The 24,942-nt window shown below is 40.1% G+C and overlaps 1 protein-coding gene across 1 annotated transcript in view; it reads right to left on the reverse strand.

The window, feature by feature from the left end:
* Positions 1 to 16,338, reverse strand: part of LOC150084156 (uncharacterized) — a 70,429-nt gene extending 54,091 nt beyond the window's left edge. The window contains exons 1-5 of the mRNA XM_090376137.1: positions 16,296 to 16,338; positions 9,250 to 9,362; positions 7,103 to 7,237; positions 6,667 to 6,789; positions 3,999 to 4,125 (exon numbers count right to left, since the gene is read on the reverse strand). Of these exons, the coding sequence (XP_090232263.1) occupies positions 3,999 to 4,125; positions 6,667 to 6,789; positions 7,103 to 7,237; positions 9,250 to 9,362; positions 16,296 to 16,323 (526 nt within the window). The 5' untranslated portion in view covers positions 16,324 to 16,338. The remainder of the gene's footprint in view (positions 1 to 3,998; positions 4,126 to 6,666; positions 6,790 to 7,102; positions 7,238 to 9,249; positions 9,363 to 16,295) is intronic.
* Between the last annotated feature and the right edge of the window lie 8,604 nt (positions 16,339 to 24,942).

Genomic DNA, 24,942 nt, shown 5'->3' on the forward strand with positions numbered 1-24,942 from the left:
AATGTATGGCCAATACATAGAAGCGGTTCTAAGAGTGAAGATGGTAACCACAGACCGTTTAGTCTGACTTCAGTGGTAGAAAAGTCTTAGAGACAATGATTTAGAGTGCAATCCAGAGACATTTAGATAGATGTGGCATTCTGAAGGACACACAACATGGCTGTGAAAGCAATTTACTCTGTTCCTCATGAGAGATTACTGTATAAGCTTGAACAGGTTGCGATTACTGGTTAGATTCTAAGATGGATTGCTGGGTGGCTGCAGGGCAGAAGGCACAGGGTCGTGATTAATGGATATTCTTCAGATTGGTGTAATGTCAGGAATGTGGTCCATCAAGGATCGGTTCTTACACTACCGTTGTTTCTCATTTTCGTAAAGGATATCGACGAAGGGATAGAAGCCGTGATGTCAAAATTTGCAGATGACGTAAAGATTGGCAAAGTTGTTAATGATCAGTGGGAAGCAGCGCTCCTTCAGGATAACAAACAGACTTCAAAGATGGTCACAGCTATGTTTTAATGCTGCTAAATGCAAGGTTACAAATAGGATATATCTCATGTCTGGGGAATAACAAAGCATAAACAGATTATACACTTGATGGGGTTCAATTAAAAACAATGGAGGAGGAAAGGGATCTTGGAGTTACAGTACGTGCAGATATCAAGTTTTCTGAACAGTGTAAACAGGCAGCCAGGAAAGCCCATGGTGTCCTATCGGTGATTTTTCGAACGCTATCCTGTAGAGATAGGGAGGTCATAATCCCACTGTATAAAGCAACTTTAAAACCATATTTGGAATACTGTGTTCAAGAATGGAGACGTTATCTGAAAAACGACAATGAGCTTCTTGAAAGGGTCCAAAGACGGGCAACTGGAATGGTGAGATCGTCAGAATGAACACCGCACGAGGAAAGATTCCGATTATGTGGGCTATATAGAGCTTGGCAACCAGGCACCTCAGAGGTGACCCGATTGAGGTTTACAAGGCTCTGAGAGGGATTTGTATAATGAATGAAGGTGGAATTCTCACTGTTATTAAGCATTCCAGAACGGTGTCATAAATTCAAATTACAGGGCTTAGATTAGATTGTGGGAAGTTTTATTTTAGGCAGTGTGTCGTCGATAGCTGGAAAAAGTTGCCCTCACAGGTGGTTGGGGCTGACAGTTTGAATAAATTCAAAGGTCAACTGGATACTTACATGTGTGAAGAGGGAAGCATATAAGTTGTTTTCTTATCTACTGTTTTTTTTTTTTTTTTCAGTGTAACAAAAGGCTGTAGCTTCCTTTGCACTATATTGCGAAAATCATTATTATTATTTAAATAAATAAAAATAACCAAAGTGGACTTCGAACCAGGAAAGTAAAAATGGAAAATGATGTTATCACACAGGTACTGAAACCGTTTTGTGAAGTTTGCTAAATCCTTATAAGGATGTTTATCATTCCATCTTTTACAGAATGGTAAAAGATGAACTAATAAACACAGACGTCAGTATTGACGTTGCACTGTTATGACAGATTTAAATTCAACGTACCACAACACACACACTGCGCTGTCTGTTGCACGGTCGCCATCTTACTGACTCTGACTGAGGCGTGCGCGTAGGAGTCCTTCTGCGCACACTCACGGCGCAGCCAAGGTCATAAAACTTAGTGAGTTACCACACTGTTTGCTGCTACGATCACACCAATTGATCAAATATTTCCAAAGATAATTGAAAGAGAACTCACGGACACCTTTTTCGATGACCCTGTATATATGTATAAACAAAAGCTTGTTGATTTGTCATAAAATTAAAAGCAAGACTTATATGCCTAGTACAAGCAACAAAACTAAATAAATTAATAATAAAGCACTGTGTCGTTGTCTTCAGTACAATCCTTGATTTCATAAACTGTTACGATGCTATGACCTACACTCGGCTGCCACTTTATTAGGTACACTCCTGCTGTGCCACAAATGGTTTGTCCCACAACGTTGCAAGTCACATGACCACTGTTGGGGATATAAATGCAGCAGAACAACTTTTCTAGTATCAGTTAAGCGCACAAACCGTAGCAAGAATGGGAAAAAGGAGCGATCTAACAGACTTCGAACGAGGCATGGAAGTAGGTGCAAGACGTGCTGGAAAGAGAATCTCTGAAACGGCAGTTCTCCTGAACTTTTCACGCACTACAGAAAACATCTCATCAACGCCACTCCTGTGGAAGAAAATCGCTTGTTGATGAGAGAGGTCAGAGGAAGATGGCTAGAATTGTGCAAGCAAACAGACGGGCCACAATGTTGATGGAAGGCTCAGAATTCGGCAAAAACAACACGAATCCATGGATCCGTCATGTCTGACGACTACTGTGCAAGGTGTTGGGAGAAGTGTTATGGTGTGGGGAATGTTTTCTTGGTACACGTTGGGTCCATTGATACCCATAGATTCACATCTGAATGCCACATTGTGCCTAAACATCGTTGCTGACCAAGTGCATCCGTTCATGTTGGCAGTTTATCCTCAGTCAGATGATTACTTCCAGCAGGATAATGCGCCGGTGAACAAAGCTCGAATCACTATGAAACGGTTCCAGGAACATGACTATGACTTTTCTTTGCTGCAGAGGCCCGCTCAGTCCGCGGATCTCAATCCTATTGAACATTTTTGGGATGAGCTGGAAAGGGCTGTTCGCTGCAGGCCTACACCTCCGTCGAATCTCTGAATGTTACTTCATTCCTGCACAACGTTTTCAGCATCTTGTTCAATCCATGCCTAGACGAATTCAGGCTGTTTTGAAAGCTAAAGGAGGCTCAACAGGCTACTTCGCAGGTGTACTTAATAAAATGGCAGCACAGTGTATATTCCAAAGGGTTAATTTGGTATTAGGTCGGAATCATGCTGTTACTGAGAGATAAGCTTTGCTTCCTTGCTAGTACAAATATTAAAACAAATATCTTTCTTACAACACTAGCATCAGAATTCATATAATTTTGATATTGGAGATTTAAGAAAGATATTGATACACATAAAGATTCTGAAACATGCTTATGGCTTTCTTGTGGACAATCCACTAGACTAAAACAAGTGGGAGCTCTCATCTTCTAGAAATATCTATAAATTTAATTATTCGATAAACTATTACTTCCATTAATGTCTACACTACGCTTTTTCTACGCATTCTCATAATATTTATGAATTCAGATATATGCCTTTCACTCAACACATTTCTTTAATTGCCAAAATTGGAAAAAGAAAAACAAATTAGCTTGGAAAATGAGGTCCATACATCCCCCAAATATCGGGGACAGTCCCAAGAATAGATTCTCTGTCCATGGAATCAAAGAAAAAACATAAATTCAGAATAATTAAATTTATGTTAAAATCGAATAGGGGCGCCCCAGACTTTAGGAACATCAAATAGGATAACCAGTTGCACCTGGTATTGCACAATTTTCAAACTCAGTTGTTTAAAAGGAGTACAGTTGGAGAAATAACCCTTCAGCGATAACCAAAAAAGGTTAATTTGTTAATTAACCATTTTCTTATATTTTAAATAAATTGCAGATTAACCTTTCTGTGACGTCATTCATTGTAAATAATTAATTAAGTGTTCATTAACATTATACGCGTTAATTAACAAGATTCTTTAGTTAACCAGATAATTCATTGTTGATAGGTTTTGATAAACCCTTGGGCAGTCATTGTAACTTTGAAAAGAGCTGATAAATATGGAGAAATAAGAGCTTTCGGTGGATTGAGTATCATGTTCAAGGATCTCTAATCTGCAATGGTACGATCGAGAAATCCTTTATTACTAATTGTTGGTCTGTTAATTATATTTAAATGCTCTGCGCGGTTTTAATTAATCTTGCTTACCTTAATTCCATAATCCGACGTGGGGTAATCCTAAGGTTGCCCGAGTTGAGGTACCCTACAAATGCCAAATTAATTTAAATTTACTTTTTTTGCAATGTTTATATCTGCTTAGACTGAGCGTACAAAATATGAATCTTACCTGCAAAAAGCCTCCTGTTATGATCTTTGATGTGACAGAACTGCTCCTCATATTCCGGAGGTACCTGCAGCCAGAAGTATTCATTTCCAACGTGTACAGCTTGATGAGCCACATACAGAAATAATGGCTGTGGGAAACACAATAAACATATTATTTAACGCAATAACATATTCCAGAAACCTTTATTCAATATCTCTAAGGGACACTTTTCACCTGAATTACAGCCAGTACACCACTGTCGCATGGATTCCGCTAGTGGTCTTAGGGAGTTTAGCTCTGGATTTTGACTATTCTTCCATCAAGATATTTGTTAGCTACTGTACTCTGGTTGGTAGATTAAGAAACCAAACTACCTTTTCCAGTATGTTCCAGACATTCTCAACTGGATTCAGATCTGGAGAATTAGGTGGCCATGGTAAACGTCAAAAATCTCGGGCATGTTCCTCGAACTATTCACATACAATTTTTGAAATTGGCCTGATAGGACAGAAATATATTCATTGCAAATAACAGGATCTTCTAATGGCATGAGTGGAACCAGACGGTACCAACACAACATACCTCCAGTCAATTGAGTGGTGGACCACCGACAGTGCGGATGCATGGCTTCATGGGATTCATGCAACACTTTCACTTTATCATTGGAGTAAAATCGAGACTCGTCAGACCACGTGATACTTTTCAATTGTTCCATTGATATTTTTCAATTGATACTTTTCAACAGCTCAGTCCTGGCATTGGCCGTACCACTCCAGTTGAATATTTAGATTTTTTACATAAAGAAGTGCCTTTCTTAAAGAAATAAGAAATAAAGAAATAACAACATGTGCTGCTCTTAAATCAGTTTTCAGAAAATTGTACTATATTCTGCGTTTTGGTCACCATAAATCTTGTCCTTACTTGCCCTTCTCCTTCAATAACAGTATTCATATTATGCGGTATAAAGCCAGTGGACAGATACATAGGGATTCATAAGTGTGTTATTAAGTGTGAGAATCCGTGTGCCCATCCTCACAGCTGCCAATCAATGATGCAAGCTGGTGTTGGTGGTGTAATGGTGTGGGAAATGTTTTCGTGGTGTACATTGGGCCTCGCTTGTTACCATGGAGCAACATTTGGATGCTATGGGTTATCTAGAAATTTCTTCCTACCGGACGGATCCCTTCGTATGCTTGAATTCTTCGAGCAGGAGGCAAAACATTACAAGACCAGAATTTTGAACAACTAGTTCCAGGAACATAAGAGTGAATTCAACCTACTGTGGTGGCTTTCCCGATTACCAGATCTCGGTGCAGTTGAGCACCAGTGGATGAGGAGGAAAGAGCACTTTGAAGTAAAGATTCGCAGCCATGCAATTGCAGCAGCTGTAGGAAACAGATAGGTCAACATCAATCAGCATCCTTAAAGTACGCCTTCAATTTGTCTTTGAGTCCATGCCACGAAGAACCTAGGCTGTTCTGAAGCCTAAGTGGGGGCGGGTTCCTACTCGTCACTCGGTGTATATGTAAATATAGAAATGCAAACTGTAAATTTCTTGAAAAACTCGACTGTGGAGAACCCAATAACATTGTCAATTTAAACCAATATTATTCAAACAATAAGTGCCGTAGAAATGTTATTAAAAGTTAATAATGATATATTAATTAAAAGTATATACAGAAAGTTTGAACAAAAAATTATTTATAGAAAAAAAAAACAATACATCACACTAGGATCACCCAGAATTCAACTATCCAAGTGCATCATGATCCTAATTGATTTGCGTGTGTTCTCTGGTCAATTTGCTTGTTTTGCCCGACAAAAAACCTTTCTATCTGCCCCTGAGACACTATAACTCAGCCACGGAGTGAGAATAGCCCATAAAAGTTCCTTGCATCATTTACGAGATTCGAACCAGATCCTTTTCCACCCCGTGTAGGAAAGACGATGCCACTGTGGTACCTACGTTGACATTATTTAGTGGAAAGAGGTTCTTGTAATCTCTCTTGGTACTAACAGCTCGCAGTATACATAGGTCACGCTAGAGATGTCTATTCTGTTTATTCTGATAGCCAGTAAATTTTCAAGAGTATTTATCTCTTCGAGGATTAGCCTCCAAGCGAGAGTATTTCGAGAAGGAGAACTCCACAGAAGATTCAAATGACGACAATCAAGGTAAGATCTTGCACCAATGAGCGAATTAAATGATCACCCCCTCGTATTCTGAGCTACATTTAATTCTTTCAAACAGGATTCTATCTTGGTTCCTGTTCTGCTAAGATGGAATAGAATCGCTAAAAGTATTATTAACCCATTCGAAATGATATCTTTCTTCAGCTTATTTTGTTCTAGGTGGGTTGTACTATATGTAAATCAGGGTCTAGTCTACTTATAAATTTTAATATATTTCTCAGGTGTGTCGAAGATGCCATCCAATGGATCTATACTGCGTCGGATTGAAGTCATAAAAGGTTGTCCATTCTGCGATTTGAATATCCAGGATGCTTCCTTGATTGAAAAATTTGGTAGAAAACGCTAGCTTCCTTATTATAGATTATTGCTGTACTCTATATTTCCGAATATGGCCGTGGGAATTCAATGATTACTTGATGATACAGTTCAGTAAATAACGATCCAATGCAGATGACGTGCTGTAAATCAGAGTATTATGATCACACATTTATATTACCTGGGAGGCATTGTGCTGCTCAATAATTTCAAGCGTCTTTTCTGTAAATAAGTGAGTGCTGTACTGCCCTTGCTTGTCCGTAACGGGTTCCGATCCATCATGCAAGTCTCTTCCCCAGAAAATCTAAAAGATAAATTATAATGGATCTTTAAAATATGGAGAAATCGAATGACTATGTCTATTTAACATTGTATTGGTTGTTCAAGGGATTCATATGGAATTCTTTGTACAAGGGATTCATATGGATAAAATATAATTGTGAAATAATAATAGGAAACGTAAAAGACCTTCACAGTAATGAAATTTTTCTGCTTGCGGTCTTTTAGGGTCAACACCAGGGTCATATAATTTGAATTAAGGTTAGGGTAAACTGTCCAGCAGTTAGGAGTTTAATCTTATGACATTTGTTTCCTTTAACATTGTATTGGTTACTTACGGGAAGGTCTTTATTTTTAAATGCCAAATAATGGGTGTGGTCATAATAGTCCAATCCTCCATTCCAAAACCCATAGAATGTGTCGAATCCTCTCTCGGTAGGTAGGTAAGCCCTTTTGTGAAATCCAAGATGCCACTGCAGATATAAAAAGGGATTAGCACACAGTGAAGTATTGGGGAGTTAGCAATTTTATAAGATAACGAATTTTACGCAGAGCAGTTACACAATCCATAATGTAGGTAGTGGACTCCTTTCGATTAAGTTTAATTGCACAATTAATGATGCGATAGACACACTCCTACGTTCCCTGGCCAAAAAATTAGAAACCTTTTGAGATTGGTGTCAACAGATAATTAAATGTACAGTAATCAAATGTAATAGTCATATGGTATGTTGTTGTAGTAGGGTTTTGGGAGGATCAGCGACTAAGGCCATTTTGCTTCGTGTTTATTGTATGCAAAGATTGCATGTGTTCTGATGAGGTCCATTTTCTGCTTTTTTGGATGAAACGCCCTTGTTTCAGAGAGGAAAATCGTGCTACCCTCGCCTGAGACCGATTAACTCTGCCACGTTCTGAAAAAGATCATTAAAAATTCCTTCCATCATCCACGGCACTCGAACTCAGGTCTTTTCCACTCTGTTGGGGAGGACGGCGATTCTAATTGGATATCCCAGATATTCTCCAATTGAGAATGTCTGGGATATATTGGAATATGTTGGATGTATAGTTTCCGGTGTGGAGAATTGGTGCCCAAGGTAAATGTTGGAAATCTTGATATGGTTTGCTAACCATTCAGGTACAATTTTTGCACGACAGATAGTTGCGTTATCTCTCTGAAAGAATCCCATCCCAATCAGGATAAAAATGGCGTATTCTAAGGCAATGTTCGCCCGATATGACAGAAAGATATTCAGTGGGGGTAAATTGACCTCCTAATGGTATCAGTGGATCCACTCCGTACCACTGGGTCATACCCCATACTGTGATACTACCTCATGCCGCTTGATTGCTGGGCACGATGCATGGATGCATGGCTTGACGCCATACTTTACCCAAGTGGATAGCAGAGTCGTTAGAATCGATTCTTCCATCAGTAGAATGGTCAAATCTGAAGCTAGACTCCCTCAAATACCTATTGGGTGTCATGCCATGATATATGGGCTGAAATTCGGAAAAAGGTGGATTACTAGATATTGAATAAAGGCATCGAATTTTTTGGCTATTGGTTATATATGCGAGTTGCGTGCAAAATTAATTAACGGTCATCACTTTAAAAATAGTGGAAGACTACGAAATTAAAATATACCTGAAATCCTACAGTATTGTACATTTGAAGACTATGATTTAATAAACACATCAAGTGCGGACTTAGAAATTAAATTCAGTGCACTATTGTATTCGGTTCAACTGCTTACTTCTAGAGTGAATGCAATTGTCTTTATACCTTTTACAGTGAATACAGATATGGTTCGTTTTCACCAATTTCCAGAATGCTCAACAGTACGGTGTGTACTGTTGTTCAGAAGTTAAGGGGCAACATAAAAATGGAATAAATCAAAACTCTTTTATTAGACCACAACAGCGCATTGGGTGAAAAAGACCCGAGTTCGAATCCCGTCAATGGCACGAGGTTGTTGTTGTGGGCAAATTTCAATCTGAACTTATACAGTTATGGATTTAATTAAAATGGCGTGTTGATATTTAATGGATTGATCTGTACTGTGTAGATTGATTGCCATGCTATTTCTAAGTGTTTTGATTGGTTAGTTGTTGTTGGGTTTTAGGAACACAGCAACTAAGCCATCCTGCACCATATATATATAATATATCTGTAAATTGCGTGTATTCTTCGGTCGAGTTGCCTGTTTTTTGGATGAAAACCCCACGTTTCCTTGAGAAGAAACCATATTACCCTGGTCTGATACCGACTCACTTCGCTACGTTGTGAAAAAGACCCATAGCAATTCCTCTCATCATTGACGTGATTCGAACTGAAGTCTTTTCTACCAGGTGTAGGGAGGACGTTGTTAATCACGAGGGCTAAGTATTTTGCGGGATGCAAACAGACTTTTTGTATTATTATGAAAAGGTGATATTTTAATTGAAAGTATACTTACTTTCATTAAAATATTTTAAAAATACTTACTTTCCCAACGCCATGAGTAGCATAGCCTAGGTCTCTTAAGTACTCTGGAAGAATAGTCACGTTTAGTTGTAATCCAGTTGCTTGACCATGAAGCAGAACATTGCTTTGTAAGCCTAAATAAATAAAAAAAGGGGTTATAATTCACGCTAGATAGATAATTAAAAAAGAAAGATTGAAGGTCGAAGAAAATAATAATGGCTCAATCAACTTGATAGATGGCGTTGTAATTAGCAAAGTTCTGTAGGATTACTTCAAATTTTCTCCAGTACATTGGTGACACCTACAGTTATAAAAACAAAAGTTCAAACTGAACGAGACTTTTGGTTCATTGATATGGGTTCAGCAAGATGGAAGAAGAAGAATCACTCTGTTGGGGCCCAAGTACCTTCTTGCGTACTGTGTCCTTTAACTTTTCTATTGATGCGCAATATCGTTAGGAATTTATAACAATTACCAACTAGCGAAGAATTTCAGTAGTTTTGCATTTTTGATTTCCACAAATCGAACAATTTATGGCCACTGGACAGTACTTCCATCTAGTGATGAAATGAACCGACATCCACACTTTCCACAAGTAGTTCGTTCGGTTAGTGTTTTTTCTATAATGAAGGAAGCAATATTCTGGTTAGTGAAGAATTCTTCGTCCTGCTATTTACGTTGGATGCAATGATCAAGTAACGTTGCTCTCACGGAACTTTGTGACAAAGACCGTTCTTCCAACCGAAAACTTGGGTTTTTCGTCCAGCAAACAGAAATATGGTCTTAGTTGCCGATGCTCCTAAAAACCAACGACAACCATACTATTTTACATAATGGATATTCGTCCAATGAAGTCATATCTTTGAGAGTGTACTTCAAGATTATACCACATTCAGAATATTTTTTTTTTTTTTTATGAGAACCCCAAACACGAGAGGTATTATAACCTATAGTACTTAGTACCGTGCTTGGGTTGGAGGTTGAGAAGACGAAAGAAGATATTTGTTGACATTGGACTTGAACTTCTGTAGACTGTAATTTTCAGGAAATACGTATGAAGGAAGGTTGTTCCAGAAAACGGCAGTTGAATGAATAAATGAGGAAGATGAAAAGTTGGTTCTGTGGGTTTGAAGTTGGACAGTAAATGGATGTTGGCTGGTGGCGGCACGTGTTCGGACTGTTTTGAAAGAGAGAGCGGGAATTATAGAAGCCAATTCAGAAGAACAGTGCCCATGGAAGTATCTGTAGAAGTGGCATGCAGCAGAAACAGTGCGTCTATGAGAAAGCGAGTGGAGAGACTCTGTTAGAGATATTTCATTAATTAACCTAACTCCCCTCTTCTGAATGGAATCAAGAAGCCTGAGAGAGGTTTTGGGGGCACCACCCCAGATGTGGGAACAATATTCCATGGCAGGGCGGATTTGCGATTTATACAGAGTGAGCAGCTGTTTGGAAGAAAAGTAACGCCGAGAGCGAAAGAGAAAGCCAAGTTTTTTAGATGCAGAGGAAGCAATATTTGTAATGTGCTTGTGCCAAGAGAGATTAGAAGTCAGGGTAATCCCCAAAAGAGATATATCATTTTGCCTAGAAATCGGAGTGTCACTAAAGATAAGAATAGGAGCAGAAGAATCCTTTTTGCGAGATAAAAGACAAGATTGAGTTTTAGAAGGGTTGAAATCAACTACGTTGTCTTTGCCCCACTGGAGAATTACCTGAAGATCGGCATTTAAGGAATTGGCAGCAGATTTTCGAGAGCTTGAAGCTGATTGAGCTGGACAAGGTTTCTCAAAATGGAAAGTTGAATGCAATGTGCTATCATCGGCAAAACTATGGATAGGATTTCCAGTCAATGGAAGAAGGTCATTGATATACAAAAGGAAAAGAGTGGGGGAAAGAACTGAACCTTGGGGGACACCGGCATTAGTGGAGAAGTTAGAAGACAGAGAGCCATCTACCATCACCCTCAGTGAGCGATCAGAGAGAAAACTGGATAACCAATTACTAAAAACAGTTGGCAAACCATAAGATGGAAGCTTGTTTAGAAGACCTTTATGCCAAACACGATCAAAAGCCTTTGAGATGTCAAGAGCAACTACTTGTGTTTCACCGAACCTTTCCATTGAATTAGTCCATAAATGGGTAACATAAGCCAGAATATCACCAGTGGATCGACACTGACGGAATCCATACTGGCGATCGTTGATCAGATGGAAGGTTTCTAGGTAGTTTAAGAGTTGGCGGTTAATTGATTTCTACATTACTTTAGAAAGAGTAGAAGTAATTGCAATGGGACGATAATTGGATGGGAGGGATTTGTCACCCTTTTTTGGAACTGGCTGGATATGAGCAAATTTCCAAGCAGAAGGAAAAACACCTTTGGAATAAGAAAGTGAAAAAAGGCGGCAAAGAATAGGAGTAAGTTCAGGAGCACAGGTTTTGAGAACAAGTAGAGAAATACCATCAGGACCTGGAGCTTTCTTAGCATCAAGATTCATCAAAATCCTTCTGATATCCTTTTGACGGAAGACCACAGGAGGCATTGAATGGAGCGTGTTAGGAATGGTGGGAGGTGTTTTACCAAGATCATTAATACATGAGCTCAAAGAAAAATGGGATGCTAGCAGGTCAGCTTTATCCTTGGCTGAAGTGACAACAGAACCATCTAGTTTGGACAGAGGTGGGAGCAGAGATGGGCAAAAGTTGCGGCCAATAGCTTTGGCAAGAGACCAGAATGCCCGGCTACCATTAGGGCAAGAAGCAATTTTCTACTCTTAGCCCTGTTCAAACTCTAGTTTGGACTGATTAATAACTGCTTTACAAATGTTGCGAGCTTTGGTGTAGGCAGAAAATGAAACTGAAGAATTAGGAACAAGCCAATTACGATATGCAACGTTCTTCTCTTGGACAGCCTTAGCACATTTATTGGAAAACCAAGGTTTAGATAAAGGACGAGATTTTAAAGTGGAGTGTGGGATAAAGGATTCCATTCCTGCAAGAATAATTTCACTGACACGATCTGAGCAAACGTTGACATCAGAAGTTTTGAAACAGTAATCCGACCAAGGAAAGGAAGGAAAGAAGTCACGCAGGTCATCCCATTTTGCATTCTTGTAATGCCAAACAATACGAGGTTGGGAATAGGCGTGAGATAAAGGTTCCATTGGAGAAGAGGCAATCACCAAGTTGTGATCTGAAGTGCCTAAAGGACCTCTCACTTCAACCTTGTACTTAGAAGGGTTGTTTGTGAGAAAAAGATCAAGCGTATTGGCTGTATGATTAGGATTGTCCGGTATTCTTGTAGGTAAATGAACAATCTGTGCTAGGTCATTAGTAATTGCAAAAGCCTCAGCATCTCGACCTGCTGTGTCGATGTGACTAGAAAACGGAAGCCAGCTGGAGTTGTGAACGTTAAAATCACCAAGGAAAATTACCTCATTGTTAGGAAAGTTGGACTGGAGAAAGTCAAGTTGCAAAGAGAGGAAGTCAAAGAGCTCCAAGTGATTAGTGGAGTTGGGAGAACGGTAGAGACAACAGATGAATTTTACACAATGAGGTAGAGAGATTTTAAGCCAGAGAAGATCAAAGAGAGGAGATTCCAAATTGCCAAGTCTCTGACAGGGAATATCAGAACGGACATATGCACAAGTACCACCTTTTAGGCGAAAGGAATCATACAGCAAATAATTTGGACATCTGAGATGAGCAGTAGTTGAATCAACTGATAACTGAGATTCAGTCAGAAAAAGTACATGGGGTTTGGAAGACTGCAAGTGGAAATGGACATCGTTGAGATTAGAATTGAGACCACGTATATTTGTGAAATGAATTAGGAAGTCCTTGGGAGGTTTAGATCTTTTCGCAGATAAGCTTGATCTATTATTTTGACAATTCATCGTGTATTCAATAGTTAGAAAAAGTGGGTGGGACATGCTGTATGAAGTAATGAAATTTTTGGATATGGCGTACATGTGGTAAGAATATACCCAGATCCTTGACATAACGTGGCCTCGACAATGCTCCCCGCATACACACTACTCGGACTCCCTCCAGTCACTATCTGGCAGAATAGAGGTAGCAAGATTACACACTAGCTGATCCGGAAGCTTCCTAGAGAGTTACCAATAGGTTCAGTCCGGTGTACTAACTAGCGGCCGGCCTGCGAACACCGTTTTGGAGCTGTACCCTCGAAATGTAAGGAATATTGGATCTCGCCACGGCATTCATCACATATCTCCATATGAATGGAGATATGTGAACCTAGCCTAGATAAGACTTGCAACTGCAAACGTTTACTAATAATTCGCTGGGTAACAATTATTAAATTAACTTCTTCAGCCTTGAATTAACACAATGGAGTCATCCTAAAATATATTAAACACAAGCGATCCGTAGATATTTAATTTGATGTACAAACACCCACAAGCAAGAGGGCCCATGTGTATGACACTTGGCAATGCGTACAAGGTTCAACCCAAAGATTTTTGTTTGAAAAGCATGGATAAATAACTGAAATAACTGAAATGATGGTTCTAAAAACACTAATCTTCGCCTGATAAACAGTTGATTGGTTCCTAAGCAGTTGTTGTTGTTGTAGCAGGGTTTTAGAAGCATCAGCGACTAAGCCCATATTGCTCCGTGTCTGTAAACTGCTTGTCTTCTGAGGTCGATTTTATGTCTGATGGATGAAAAACCAGATTTTCTGGGAGGAGAAACCATGCTATCCTTGCCTGAGACCGACTATCTCAGCCACGTTAAAGGCCCATAAAAATTCTTCCCATCATCGACGGGACTGGAACTCAGGTCTTTTACGCCTGGTGTAATTAATTAACAATTAATTACTAATTACTTTGAGTGACCAGGGTTCAAGCGAGTGACTGTTAAATAGGGTGCTGTTTCTTGTATTCTCTTCATCTTGTGAACTCTTCTGACCACGTGGTCGTCCCTGAGTATAAACTGAAAATTTATTTATTTTAATAAAGTATAAAAATATCTTAATTCCTCTAATTTCATTGTGGAGGAATTACATACCTCACAAAGTAATATTTATTAACTTTTTGTGCTGTATCTATTACCTTGATTTTAATAAAATCTAAAATCAGCATGCGCTACAATGTCCAATTCTTCAGTTCCAGTATAACGTAGAACAGGCATGTCAAACATGTGGCCCTTTGAAAGCACACCTACGGCTCGCACAAAGGACACTAGCGAGTCGCAAAATCTGTTAATTGAAGTAATTTAGAATTTTGAAATCGCGCGCGGCTGCCTTACGACAAGAATTCTAGTATTCTTGCCAATGTATTGGTGTAGGTACCTGGTCCAGATCTGAATTCCACGGCCCACAAGTGGAAAAAGGTTTCCACTTAACCAGGAACACTGTTGCTGAACGGATTGATGAAATGTCAAGTGATTTGAAACAACAGTTGAAGGCCACATCATCAAGATTCGAACATTTTTCTATTGCTATTGATGAGACCATTGACATCACTGGAATAGCACAGCTTGCGTTTTCATCAGGGCTTGTGACAGTGAATTTAATATTTATGAAGAACTGATTGAACTGATCCCCATGCATGACACAACAAGCCAGGACATCTTTGAGAAAGTCGAGCAGGTTCTGCATGACTATGGTTTGGATTTGAGTAAACTTGCATGCTTCTCTACCGACGGTGCTGCGGATATGGTTGGCAGACATAATGGTGTTGCTGCCATGTTACGAACAAAAATAGAAAACTGGCATCCAGATTCATCATTTGCACATTTTCACTGCATTATTCATCAGCAAAATTTGTGGTCAAAGATGTTAAAATTGGATCATGTGCTTAGTTTGGTCACAAAGACAGTGAACTATATCAGAGGCCGTGCTCTCAACCACCGTCAATTCAGCCAGTTGTTGGAAGATATGGATAATCAGTTTACCGATGTTCCATTCTACACAGAAGTCCACTGGTTGTCATGTCACAAAGTGCTGAAAAGATTTTATTTTGTGTTGAGACAAGAAATAATTATGTTTTTGGAGATGAAAGGTCAAAACACGGATGAAATAAAAGATGCAAGTTGGCTCCAGGATCTGGCTTTTGCTATGGACATTACTGCACAATTAACTGATCTTAATTTGAAATAATAAGGTAAAAACAAACTCATCACTCAGTTGTATGATGACATCAAGTGCTTCATTAAAAAACTAAGCTTATGGAAGTCACAGTTGTCAAATGAAAATTTAGTTCATTTTGCTAAGTGCAAAGAGCTGAAAAACACTGCCAATACTAAGTATGTACTTAGCTTTGCTAAGTATGACAGTCACCTGGAATTGTTGTCAAAAGAATTTCAGGAAAGATTTCGTGATTTCTCATCTTTTGAACACCACTTTGCATTATTATTCTCAGCACCATTCACCTTTGATGTTGCCAAGGCAGAAGAAAGACTGCAGATGGAATTATTAGAAATGCAGTCGGATTCTACACTCAGAGGAAAGTATCTTGAAGTGGAGATACCTCGTTTCTTTTCATACCTTCCTGAAAAGTTTAAAAACTTCAAAACGTTTGCCACAAGGATTATGGCAATATTCGGTTCTACCTAGGGACAAAACATTAAAAATAGTCGTAAATAAATGTTCATTTTGAACTGTTGTAATTTTTTATATCGTGCTGTCCTTGTCCGTCATGTTGGAAATGGGTGTAGCGTATCTTGTCGATTTACAGAAACGATTTCCATTAAATCCATCCACAGTCCTGGTTCCGTATGAGTGCATTGTCACCTCTAGACTTCCGTAACATGCATCAAATGTCAATGGCACTTTAAAGTCATCAACAAAAAGTTATTGTGCAGTAAATGGAGTCTACAAGGCCATCTAGTGTTTTAAATTTCTGAAGACACTCTGGGTGGGATAAAAAACCATTAAGAAATGTCTCTTGATGTTGTAATAAACAAGTAATGGCAAACATTCAAAATCAAAGCATCAGTCCATTAAGCAACGGAACAGTGTGAGTGGTGGGGAAGCAGTCCTTTGAAGAATGATAATGGAGAAGTGAATCAGTGAAGCAGAACTGCAGCGTCATCTGTGTGCTTACCTAATTTGATGGGGTACCTTCCAGTCATCAGCGCTCCACGAGAAGGTGAACACAGTGGTTGAACGTAATATTTATTCAACACGATTCCATCACATGCCAGTGCATCGATGTTTGGAGTGGGAACCTGGGACTCTCCATGGAAGCTGACATCGTTCCATCCCTGTTAAGAGAAAGAAAAAAGAAATTGAGAGGTTAAAATTCAGGCCACCTACATGGGGTTAATTATAAGAACTATAATTCCTTAATTGATGCATGAAACTGCCACAGTAAGTTGCTGTAGTAATGTGAATTGATGGTGGTACCCTTCTCCAGGTAATCTGTGAGAATAATGTCCATCTCATTCCATAAAAACTGACAGCAATACCTTCTCTGCAGATAGTTACACTCTGGGTTTTTTCAACGTTGAAAAAAAAAGAAAACAGGTCAGAATTGCATCTCGTGGTGGGCGTCTTCAAAACGAAAAGTCTGGAGAAGCCCGAAAAGTGAGAGAAAAAGTGGGAGAAAGATAGGGAGAATGCTCGAAAGGGAGTTGGGAGGAGAAACAATGATAGAAAGATGAGAAGGATAGTTGAAGATATCCTCGAGAATGGTTGTTTCTCCCGGAAGTGTTTGACAGCTGTTTGAAAGTTACTAAGCAGTTAATAGCGCGCATTCAGGATGGAATGAAAAGGATGCCCAATTTCTGGGGATTAGAGCTATCAGCCCTTCTAAAACTCACCCCCACTTGAGAAAGGTAGAAATAAAAACCTAGTTTGCTGATAGGAAAATGGTCCAAATTAACTGACCAGTCGGGAAGCTTTCTTATTTCTGTGAGGGGATTAATCTGCATTTTCGCCAGGATTAATTATGGTAATTATTACTAAGACTAGATGATGGTATCTGAACCAGAAGGATGAGTGGCACAAATGAAAGGAAATAACGGAAATTCATGCTGCCTCAACAGAATACAAGTAAAGTGACAGAAGAAACTCGAGACTACGTTGCACTGCCATCTAATGGAAGAAATAAAGTCCTTATTGATGAAATGCTGAATCATGAGCGCGGAATGTACTGTACTGGATTTTCAATATTAGCAATATTAATCTTTCGTTTTCTTCTCATAATACACTTAAGAGACTTAATGGGATCTTATGGAGTTCTTTAAAAAAACAGAGAAGATGCAAAAAATTCTGAAAAAGCTATTTTGCGCTTCTCCAGCTGATTTCCAACAAGAGAAGTTAGTAAAAGCCTCTCTTTCTGGAGTTTCTTTACAAGCATCATTTTGCAGAGTGATTATTTTTATATAAAAATGACTTAAAAGGAGGATTATGCTTGAATTCCATAAATGCTTCATTGAGTAATATGTGCTTAATTCCAATATGTTCATACCATCTTTATGGTAAGGATTGACTTTCTTCCTTGATGACAGAATATATTAAAAAAGGGAAAAAAATAGAAGTCAACTTGTACTCGGGAATGCTTCGGTATATATACCGAAGTATTCCATCCGGGCATCATGTTTGGATATGAACATACAGATATTGGAGGATAACACCTATACTGTGCTTTATGACATGTGGGACAATTTCATTTCAAAGCCATAAAACTCTCAAATTTGGATTCAACTTTATCCAAAAACATACAACGAAATGTAATTAGAGCCCAGGCTAACAGGATGAAAACATCTTCAAACAAATTATGCACTCATTATCCATATGTTTCTAAGGGTTTGTTTTTGCGGACTCCATGGTTTGCCATAAGATGACCCATTTTACCCTGGGTCATCTTGTGGTTAACAAGAGCCAAGGCCTGCCGTATGTATGTAGTATTGGTTTGTGTAAAAGTGTGATGTCTCATTGGCTGGCATCTGGAGACTTCGTAGCCGAAGGAGGGGCGACAGACACTTGGTCAGTTTCCCCTGACTCCCATTCCTAGCCATGTGGAGGCGTGCCAAGTTCCACAGCTTGCTCGTACTGGGCGTCCTCAAAGCTAAACGTCTGGAGAAGCCCGAAAAGTGAGAGGAAAAGTGGGAAGAAGATAGGGAGAATGGTCGAAAGGGAGTTGGGAGGAGAAACAGTGATATAAAGATGAGAAGGATAGTTGAAGGCATCCTCGTAGAAAAAGGATGGAAGGGTTATGAATTATAGTGATAGATAGTAAGTCCCACCACAAAGCAGTGAACATCTCGGAGATCAGCAGTGCATTCTGCCAAGGTGTACAGTCGCTCCCTATGGCAGTGCGGAGTGTCCATTGAAAGATGTCAAAATCGGGTTAAAAATTCCAGTCCACTGAAGTCATCTTCGTAGGTTATTATTGAAGGGTTTTAGGAGCATCAGCGGCTAAGTCCATATTAATCCATATATATGTTCTGTAAATGTGTGCTCTGTGGTCGATTTTCTGTTTTGTTGGACGAAAAACCATGCTACCCTCTCCTGAGACCGACTAACTCAGCCGCGTTTTAAAAAAGGCTCATAAAATTCCTCACATCATCAACGGGAATCGAACTCGTGTCTTTTCCCACCCGCAATGGGAAGAAGTCGATCCTACAACTGTGCTACTCAGTTTGTGAAAACTAATGAGACAGTCTAGGGAGCAGGTCCTGTCCGGAGATTAGATCCAGGAGATCCGGAGATCCAGGACAACCTGTGGGTCACTTTAACAATGAGAGAGAGGGTCAGTTAGGTGGTTTTTCGCATTGAGAGAGGATCTCAGTGAAGTGCTGTTTTACTGTGCAAGAAGTCCGATTCAGGGTGGAAGTCACGGGTTGAGCTGCTGAGTCTGGTCTATGTAATCCAGGGAAACACAGTCACTCCAGTGTCAGCCATGGAGGTAGAAGTTGAGGTCAAGCTCATGTACGAACAGTCCAGTTCTCTCTACAGATGGATTGTGGATTCTCAAATTGGCATTGCGATGTCACAGTCCAGTGTACTCTTGTATGGTAGTAGGAGTCCTGACTGGTCATCACGTATCGAGATACTCTCAGTCGGGTAGCAGCTGTCGCATGTTGATGTGCTAAAATCCAAATCTAGTGCGGTCTGGTTACGGTGAAAGATTCTTGTATTGTATCAAGGTCACATCCCATGTGATGGAAGCACAGGTAGGTGTAGTTAATTCCTGGTGGGTCCTGTCTAGTCATATCGTGTAGTACAGGAGAAGATGCGTGTCATAACTCTGAGATGTTGAGTCATATCCAGTTCAGTCCGAGAAAAGACATTGAGTACAGTGACGTCCAGTTGGATGTTGGTCGCCACATCCTTCTAAATAACTACCCACAGAGGTTCAAGAATGCCCATGTTCAAGAGTGAACCCCTGTGGTCATCCTCATGTGAATACTCTGGAGATTTCTAGTTGGTTTAATCTTACTAGTAGTGTGCGGTTTGAGAAGTAGCTGGTGGCCAGCTTATAATCGGATTAAAAACTTCTGCTGCTCTAACCCTCTCCAGGACACTTGCACCATGTGTCAAAGGCCCTTTGAAATCTATTAGCAATGCTAGTAGATACTTCTTAGTGGTGGTGTCTTTCTTGGTCAGCATTGCTCTGATGGCGTCTTCTGTAAACTTACCCTTGGTGAATCCGTACTGGTAAGAGAGGGGAGGCGTTTGTTTTGATAGCACACATGGAACCTTTTGGTGATGAGGTTTTCTAGTAACTTGCGAAGTACTGTACATGCAACAGCGCGACTGGCCTGTATAAGGCCGAGATACTAATAATATAATTAACATTAGTTTTAATTTTTTGTTATTAGTATCTGATTAAATATGTTGCTACTAAACTGCTCCTCTAGGCACACCTAGCGTTATTCAGCCAATATAATCTTAATCCGTCTCTAATGCATCTAGTTCATCTAGACTCATTTAATCTGCATTTAAATATCACACATATACAATATACAGAGCGTAGACAAAATAATGGAAACCCCCTGATATGAAAGAAGATAAAAGTTGAAGTTTATTTAAAAGTGATAGAAAAGGATACGTGAAAAAAAAAATGACTGACCTATCTAAAAGGTCAAATTATTGGAGCGCGTTTAGCGGGGGCATCGGTGGTAAACAAGAGCCACATGTATCCAGAGCAACTGTATCGAAAGTGATGTCTGCATTTACCATAGTATAGGAAAACAAAATCAAATCTGATCCGAAGAACTGTGGCACAAAATTGAATCTGACTGAAAGAGCCTCAAAAATAACTTCAGAACTTAATGTGAGTCTCAGCAATCCAGTTTTTAGCAAAACAGTTAGGCGAGATCTTCCTAAAGCTGAAATTTATGGCAAAGCCATTCGTTACTGATGGTAATGCTAGAAAGAAGATGCAATGGTGAAAGGAGCACAAAAATTGGACATTTGATAAGTTAAAATGTCATAGTTTCAGACAAATCATCATTCACACTTTTTCGAACATCAGGGAAAGTTTACGTTTGGCGAATGCCAAAAGAAGCGCATCATCTTGATTGTCTTGCCATCAATCTTGTTTGTCTTGAACGTCAAATGTAGAGAAGATTCGACAATGGTTTGGCCGATGATGTTTTGGAATTCTTTAGTCCTATCATCACCCGGAACAGGCGAATTACTGCCAATGACCGGGTTCATCCCACGGTGCAGACATTGTTTCCCACACACGATGCCACGCTTCAAGATAATAATGCTCCAATGCACACAGCCAGATGTGTGTATTGGACGCAAGAAAGCAAGCTTATAAAGTGGACGCAAGAAAGCAAGCTTATAAAGCATCTGTTGTTCTGTTCTGGCCGCTTGGCTACCCAGAAGCATCACTCACCTGGACAGATGATTCTGGGTACTCATCCACACCACGTGAAGGTGGACCAGTCCCAGTAAAATACGTACCGTCTCGAAAGAGACTCTGACCCACCTGGTGTTGTCAGCAGGTGGGCCAGGAACCTCTGGGGGGGGGGCCATTCCAGAGGAAAGAGAGGAGAAAAAAAAACCAAAAAACTACCCGTGGTGCAGGTTGCAAAATAAAAAAAATTTAAAAATCGTAATAATAAAAAAATAATAAATAAATAAATAAAAATTTTAATTTAAAAAAATAATAATAAAAAAATATATACATATATAGAAAAAAAATAGAATTTAGTCTTCCCTTCACAAGTTTTGGTTGGCATTGGCATACAAGGTCTTTCGCCGGGTAAAAATGCCAGATGCAAAGGCCTGCAGGGTGGAAAGATTGTCTGGAGTCTGGATTAGTTGATTCACATTGGTTGGGGAGAAGTTCAGAATGTCTCTCCGAAGTTGATCTCTGAGATCCTCGTACAAGTCACAGTCAAAAAGAAGGTGGTACCAGTTTTCCTTACCTCCACAAAAGCATAGGTCGGTAGCGAGAAGCCCCAGTTGGTACAGATTTTCATCCAGGGAGCCGTGGCCGGTCACCAAGAAGGACGTTTCAAGGCTGAGAGAGAACCAGGATCTTGCGGTTTTGGTCATCGCAAACTTTATCTCGGGGAGGAATCTTTTGGTTACTGTGCCTTGTGGCGACGTATTCCACCTGGTTTTCCAGATGTTGACCAATTCGTTATAACATCGTGTTTTTTTCACGCTTATCATCTGCAGTGAGATTAAGCTCAATATCCAGAACACAGGTTGGTATTTCTTTCTGATTCTGAAGCAGAACCCACGGAAGATTGTAAACAAATCAAGCGTTACCTGAATAGCTGCCATGGAGACAGTCCTGCATATACGGTGGGTGGCCAGGATCATTCCTCTTTGAATGGAGTTCAGTTTGTTTCTCATTTTTATAATAACTGCACGGTGGAAGCACACACCGGCAGCATAAGTTACAATGGGCAGGAATACTGCTTTGTAGTACAGCGATAACATTCTCTTAGAAAAATCCCAATCACTTCGAGAGACTCTGAGGATGGAGGCAGAAAAACCTTTAACTTTGGTGCTGAGGTGTTGGAGGTGTGGGAAGAAGCAGAGTTTGTTGTCTATAGTGACCCCTAAGACCCTTGCTTTCGTAACTAAAGGCAGTTGCACACCAGAGATCTTAATTTGCGGGGATCTCCACAGGTTAAGTTTGTTCTTGAAGATCATTTTGGATTTAGTTGAATTTATATGGAGCTTGTTTAACCTGGTCCAGATGGAGAGATTGGACAAAATATGCTGAGCATTAGCTTCCAGAGCAGAGCGTGAGTTTCCAGACACGATGATGGTGAGATCGTCCGCAAATGCTACAATTTTTGTGTTGTCAAAGGAATTAAAAAGCCAATTTTGGAGAATAATGTTCCAGACCAGGGGCCCCAGGATGGAACCCTGAGGACAACCTCGGTAGACAGGCCTTGTGATCTGAAGAAATTCTGATTTTACCACTACGTAGCGCTCTGAAAAGTAGTTCCGGAACAGCTTGTACAAATTGAAAGGGCATCTGGCGGCACGGAGACGTTCAAGGGCACTTTCCCACCATACCGTGTCGAAGGCTCCTTCGAAGTCGACAAAAATTGCTAATTCATATTTGGAGGTTGAGTTCTCCAGGTGCAGGACCAGATCAAATAGGGCCTCTTCGCAGGAGCGGCCTGGTGGGAATCCATACTGGGATGGGGAGATTAAATCCTGTGAAAGGAACAAAGTGATAACTCTGTGGGCCATTAGCCGCTCTAATATTTTTCCAAGGTTAGCAAGTAATGCAATAGGCCTGAAAGACCATAGTTCAGTTGAAGGCTTATTTGATTTATTAATGAGCAATTAGCAATGCCTCTTTCCAACACTTAGGGAACTGGCTGTCTCGTAGCCACTTGTTAAACAGAAGCAAAAGGTGTGATGGTCTTAACTTGTAGAACCTGATGATGAAGACATATTCAATAAGGTCCATACCCGGACATTTCCTGGGATTAATCTTTTTCAGTATTGCATCCAGCTCCAGCATGGTAAAGGGATCAGCTAAGGACTGAGAACAGTAATTAGCATTTTGTGTTCGAAGATCAGCATGTTCGGGAAAGTCTTCCAAGGGGTCATCAGTTGGGAAAAGATTGTCCAGAATGAGATTGACCGAGTCGTGCCAATTAGTTGATTCATTCGTTCCTACAACCACAGACCCTAAGATGTCTGAGGTAAAAGTCTTCCTACTTGCATTGCCAGAGTCCTCAACAAAGTTGGTCCACGTTTCTTTTTTCCTGTTTGCTATTGCTTTTGTATACTGATTCTTTTACCAAGAGCAGATCCTGGGAGTGAATGTCTTCTTCTTGGCTGATTTGTATGAGGCTTTAGTTAAGGATTGCTGAACGAGATTACATAGTTCGGTGGCCAAAGCAGTGTCAAGATGGGCCAGCATGGAGAGTGGGAAGTCATGCTCAATTGATCCATCGAAGGCTGCCCAGTCAATTGATTTTGTGGAGAAACGGACAAAGTCAGGCATTCTGGAATGAGAGGGAAAGATGGAACTGGCAGGAGCAACATGAAATAGGATGACCCTATGATCACTCAGTGTCCAGTCAGGGACAGTGGTCCAGTCAGTGATCTTGTACCTCAGGTCATTGGGGTTAAAGTAATATCTATGTTAGATTGTCCAGTAGAATTGCAGTATGTGGAGAGTTGGTTGGGTTAATTGTGAACTGCCAGATTGCAGGTGAGAATAAGGTCCTCCAGAGAAGCCCACGAGAACCTGAGGAAGAGCTGTATCCAGAATTGGGATTTTGCATTGACGTCCGAGATTATAAGTATTGATTTAGAACCCAAAGAGTCCAAAGCAAACTCAAGGTAGTTGAGAGATTCTTCTATGTCCTTGGAAGGTGGACAGTAGAGTGAAATTAGAAAAAACATAGATGGGGCATGGGTGATTTGAGCAGAGGTTGCAAACTTATTGCAAAGGCCTTCGATGACTAGGAACATCCAGCTGGCTGTTGAGGATCACTATACAGGTCTTTGGGTCATGAAGGGTAGGCTGAATTACACGAGTGTGGATGGAGAATCCCATGACTTTAAATGGGTTACCAAGTTTCATCCTGGTAGCATAGGGTTCCTGGATTGATATTACGTGTGTAGTCTCAGCAAGAGGAAGAATGCCATCTGCATTTAGCTTACTCAACCCATTCAAGGCCTCAAACACTTCAATCAGATCTTCCCGAGGTGCTTGGTTTCCAGACAGTGCAACATACAGAAGTGAAGCCTTTCTTTATAAGAACATTCTTTTGTTCCCTTCACTAATTTGGTTGCCCTTCTCTTCTGCACCCATTCCAGCAGATTTACTTCCTTCTTAAAGTGAGGCCAAAAGACCTATATACAGTACTCAAGATACAGCCTAACCATAGCCTTGTACAAAGTCATAATCACATCCTTCTCTTTGCTAGCAAAGTTTCCATATATCATTGAGCTGTCCTGACAGCCTGTTTGCATTGCTCAAAGAACCTCGTATTTGACTGCACAATTACACCCAGGTCTTTTTTATTTTCTACTAGCCTGAATGCAGTACCACACAGTTGGCATGTTAATCTAGGATTACAGCTACCCTTATGGATAATTAATTGCCATTCAACTGCCATTTCTCAGCCCATCGGCCTAATTTTTCTCTATCCTGTTGCAGCAGCATACCTTCACTACTGTCAATAACCACTCTGCCAACCTTTATATCAACTGCAAACTTAGATATATGTATCTTCATCAATATCATTAAGAAATATAGAAAACAGCAATGGGCCCCCAGCACTGTACCTTGCGGGATT

This window comes from Mastigoproctus giganteus, chromosome 6 (genome assembly GCF_048544385.1).
Source record: "Mastigoproctus giganteus isolate SK-2022 chromosome 6, ASM4854438v1, whole genome shotgun sequence".
NCBI classification, from domain to species: domain Eukaryota; kingdom Metazoa; phylum Arthropoda; class Arachnida; order Uropygi; family Thelyphonidae; genus Mastigoproctus; species Mastigoproctus giganteus.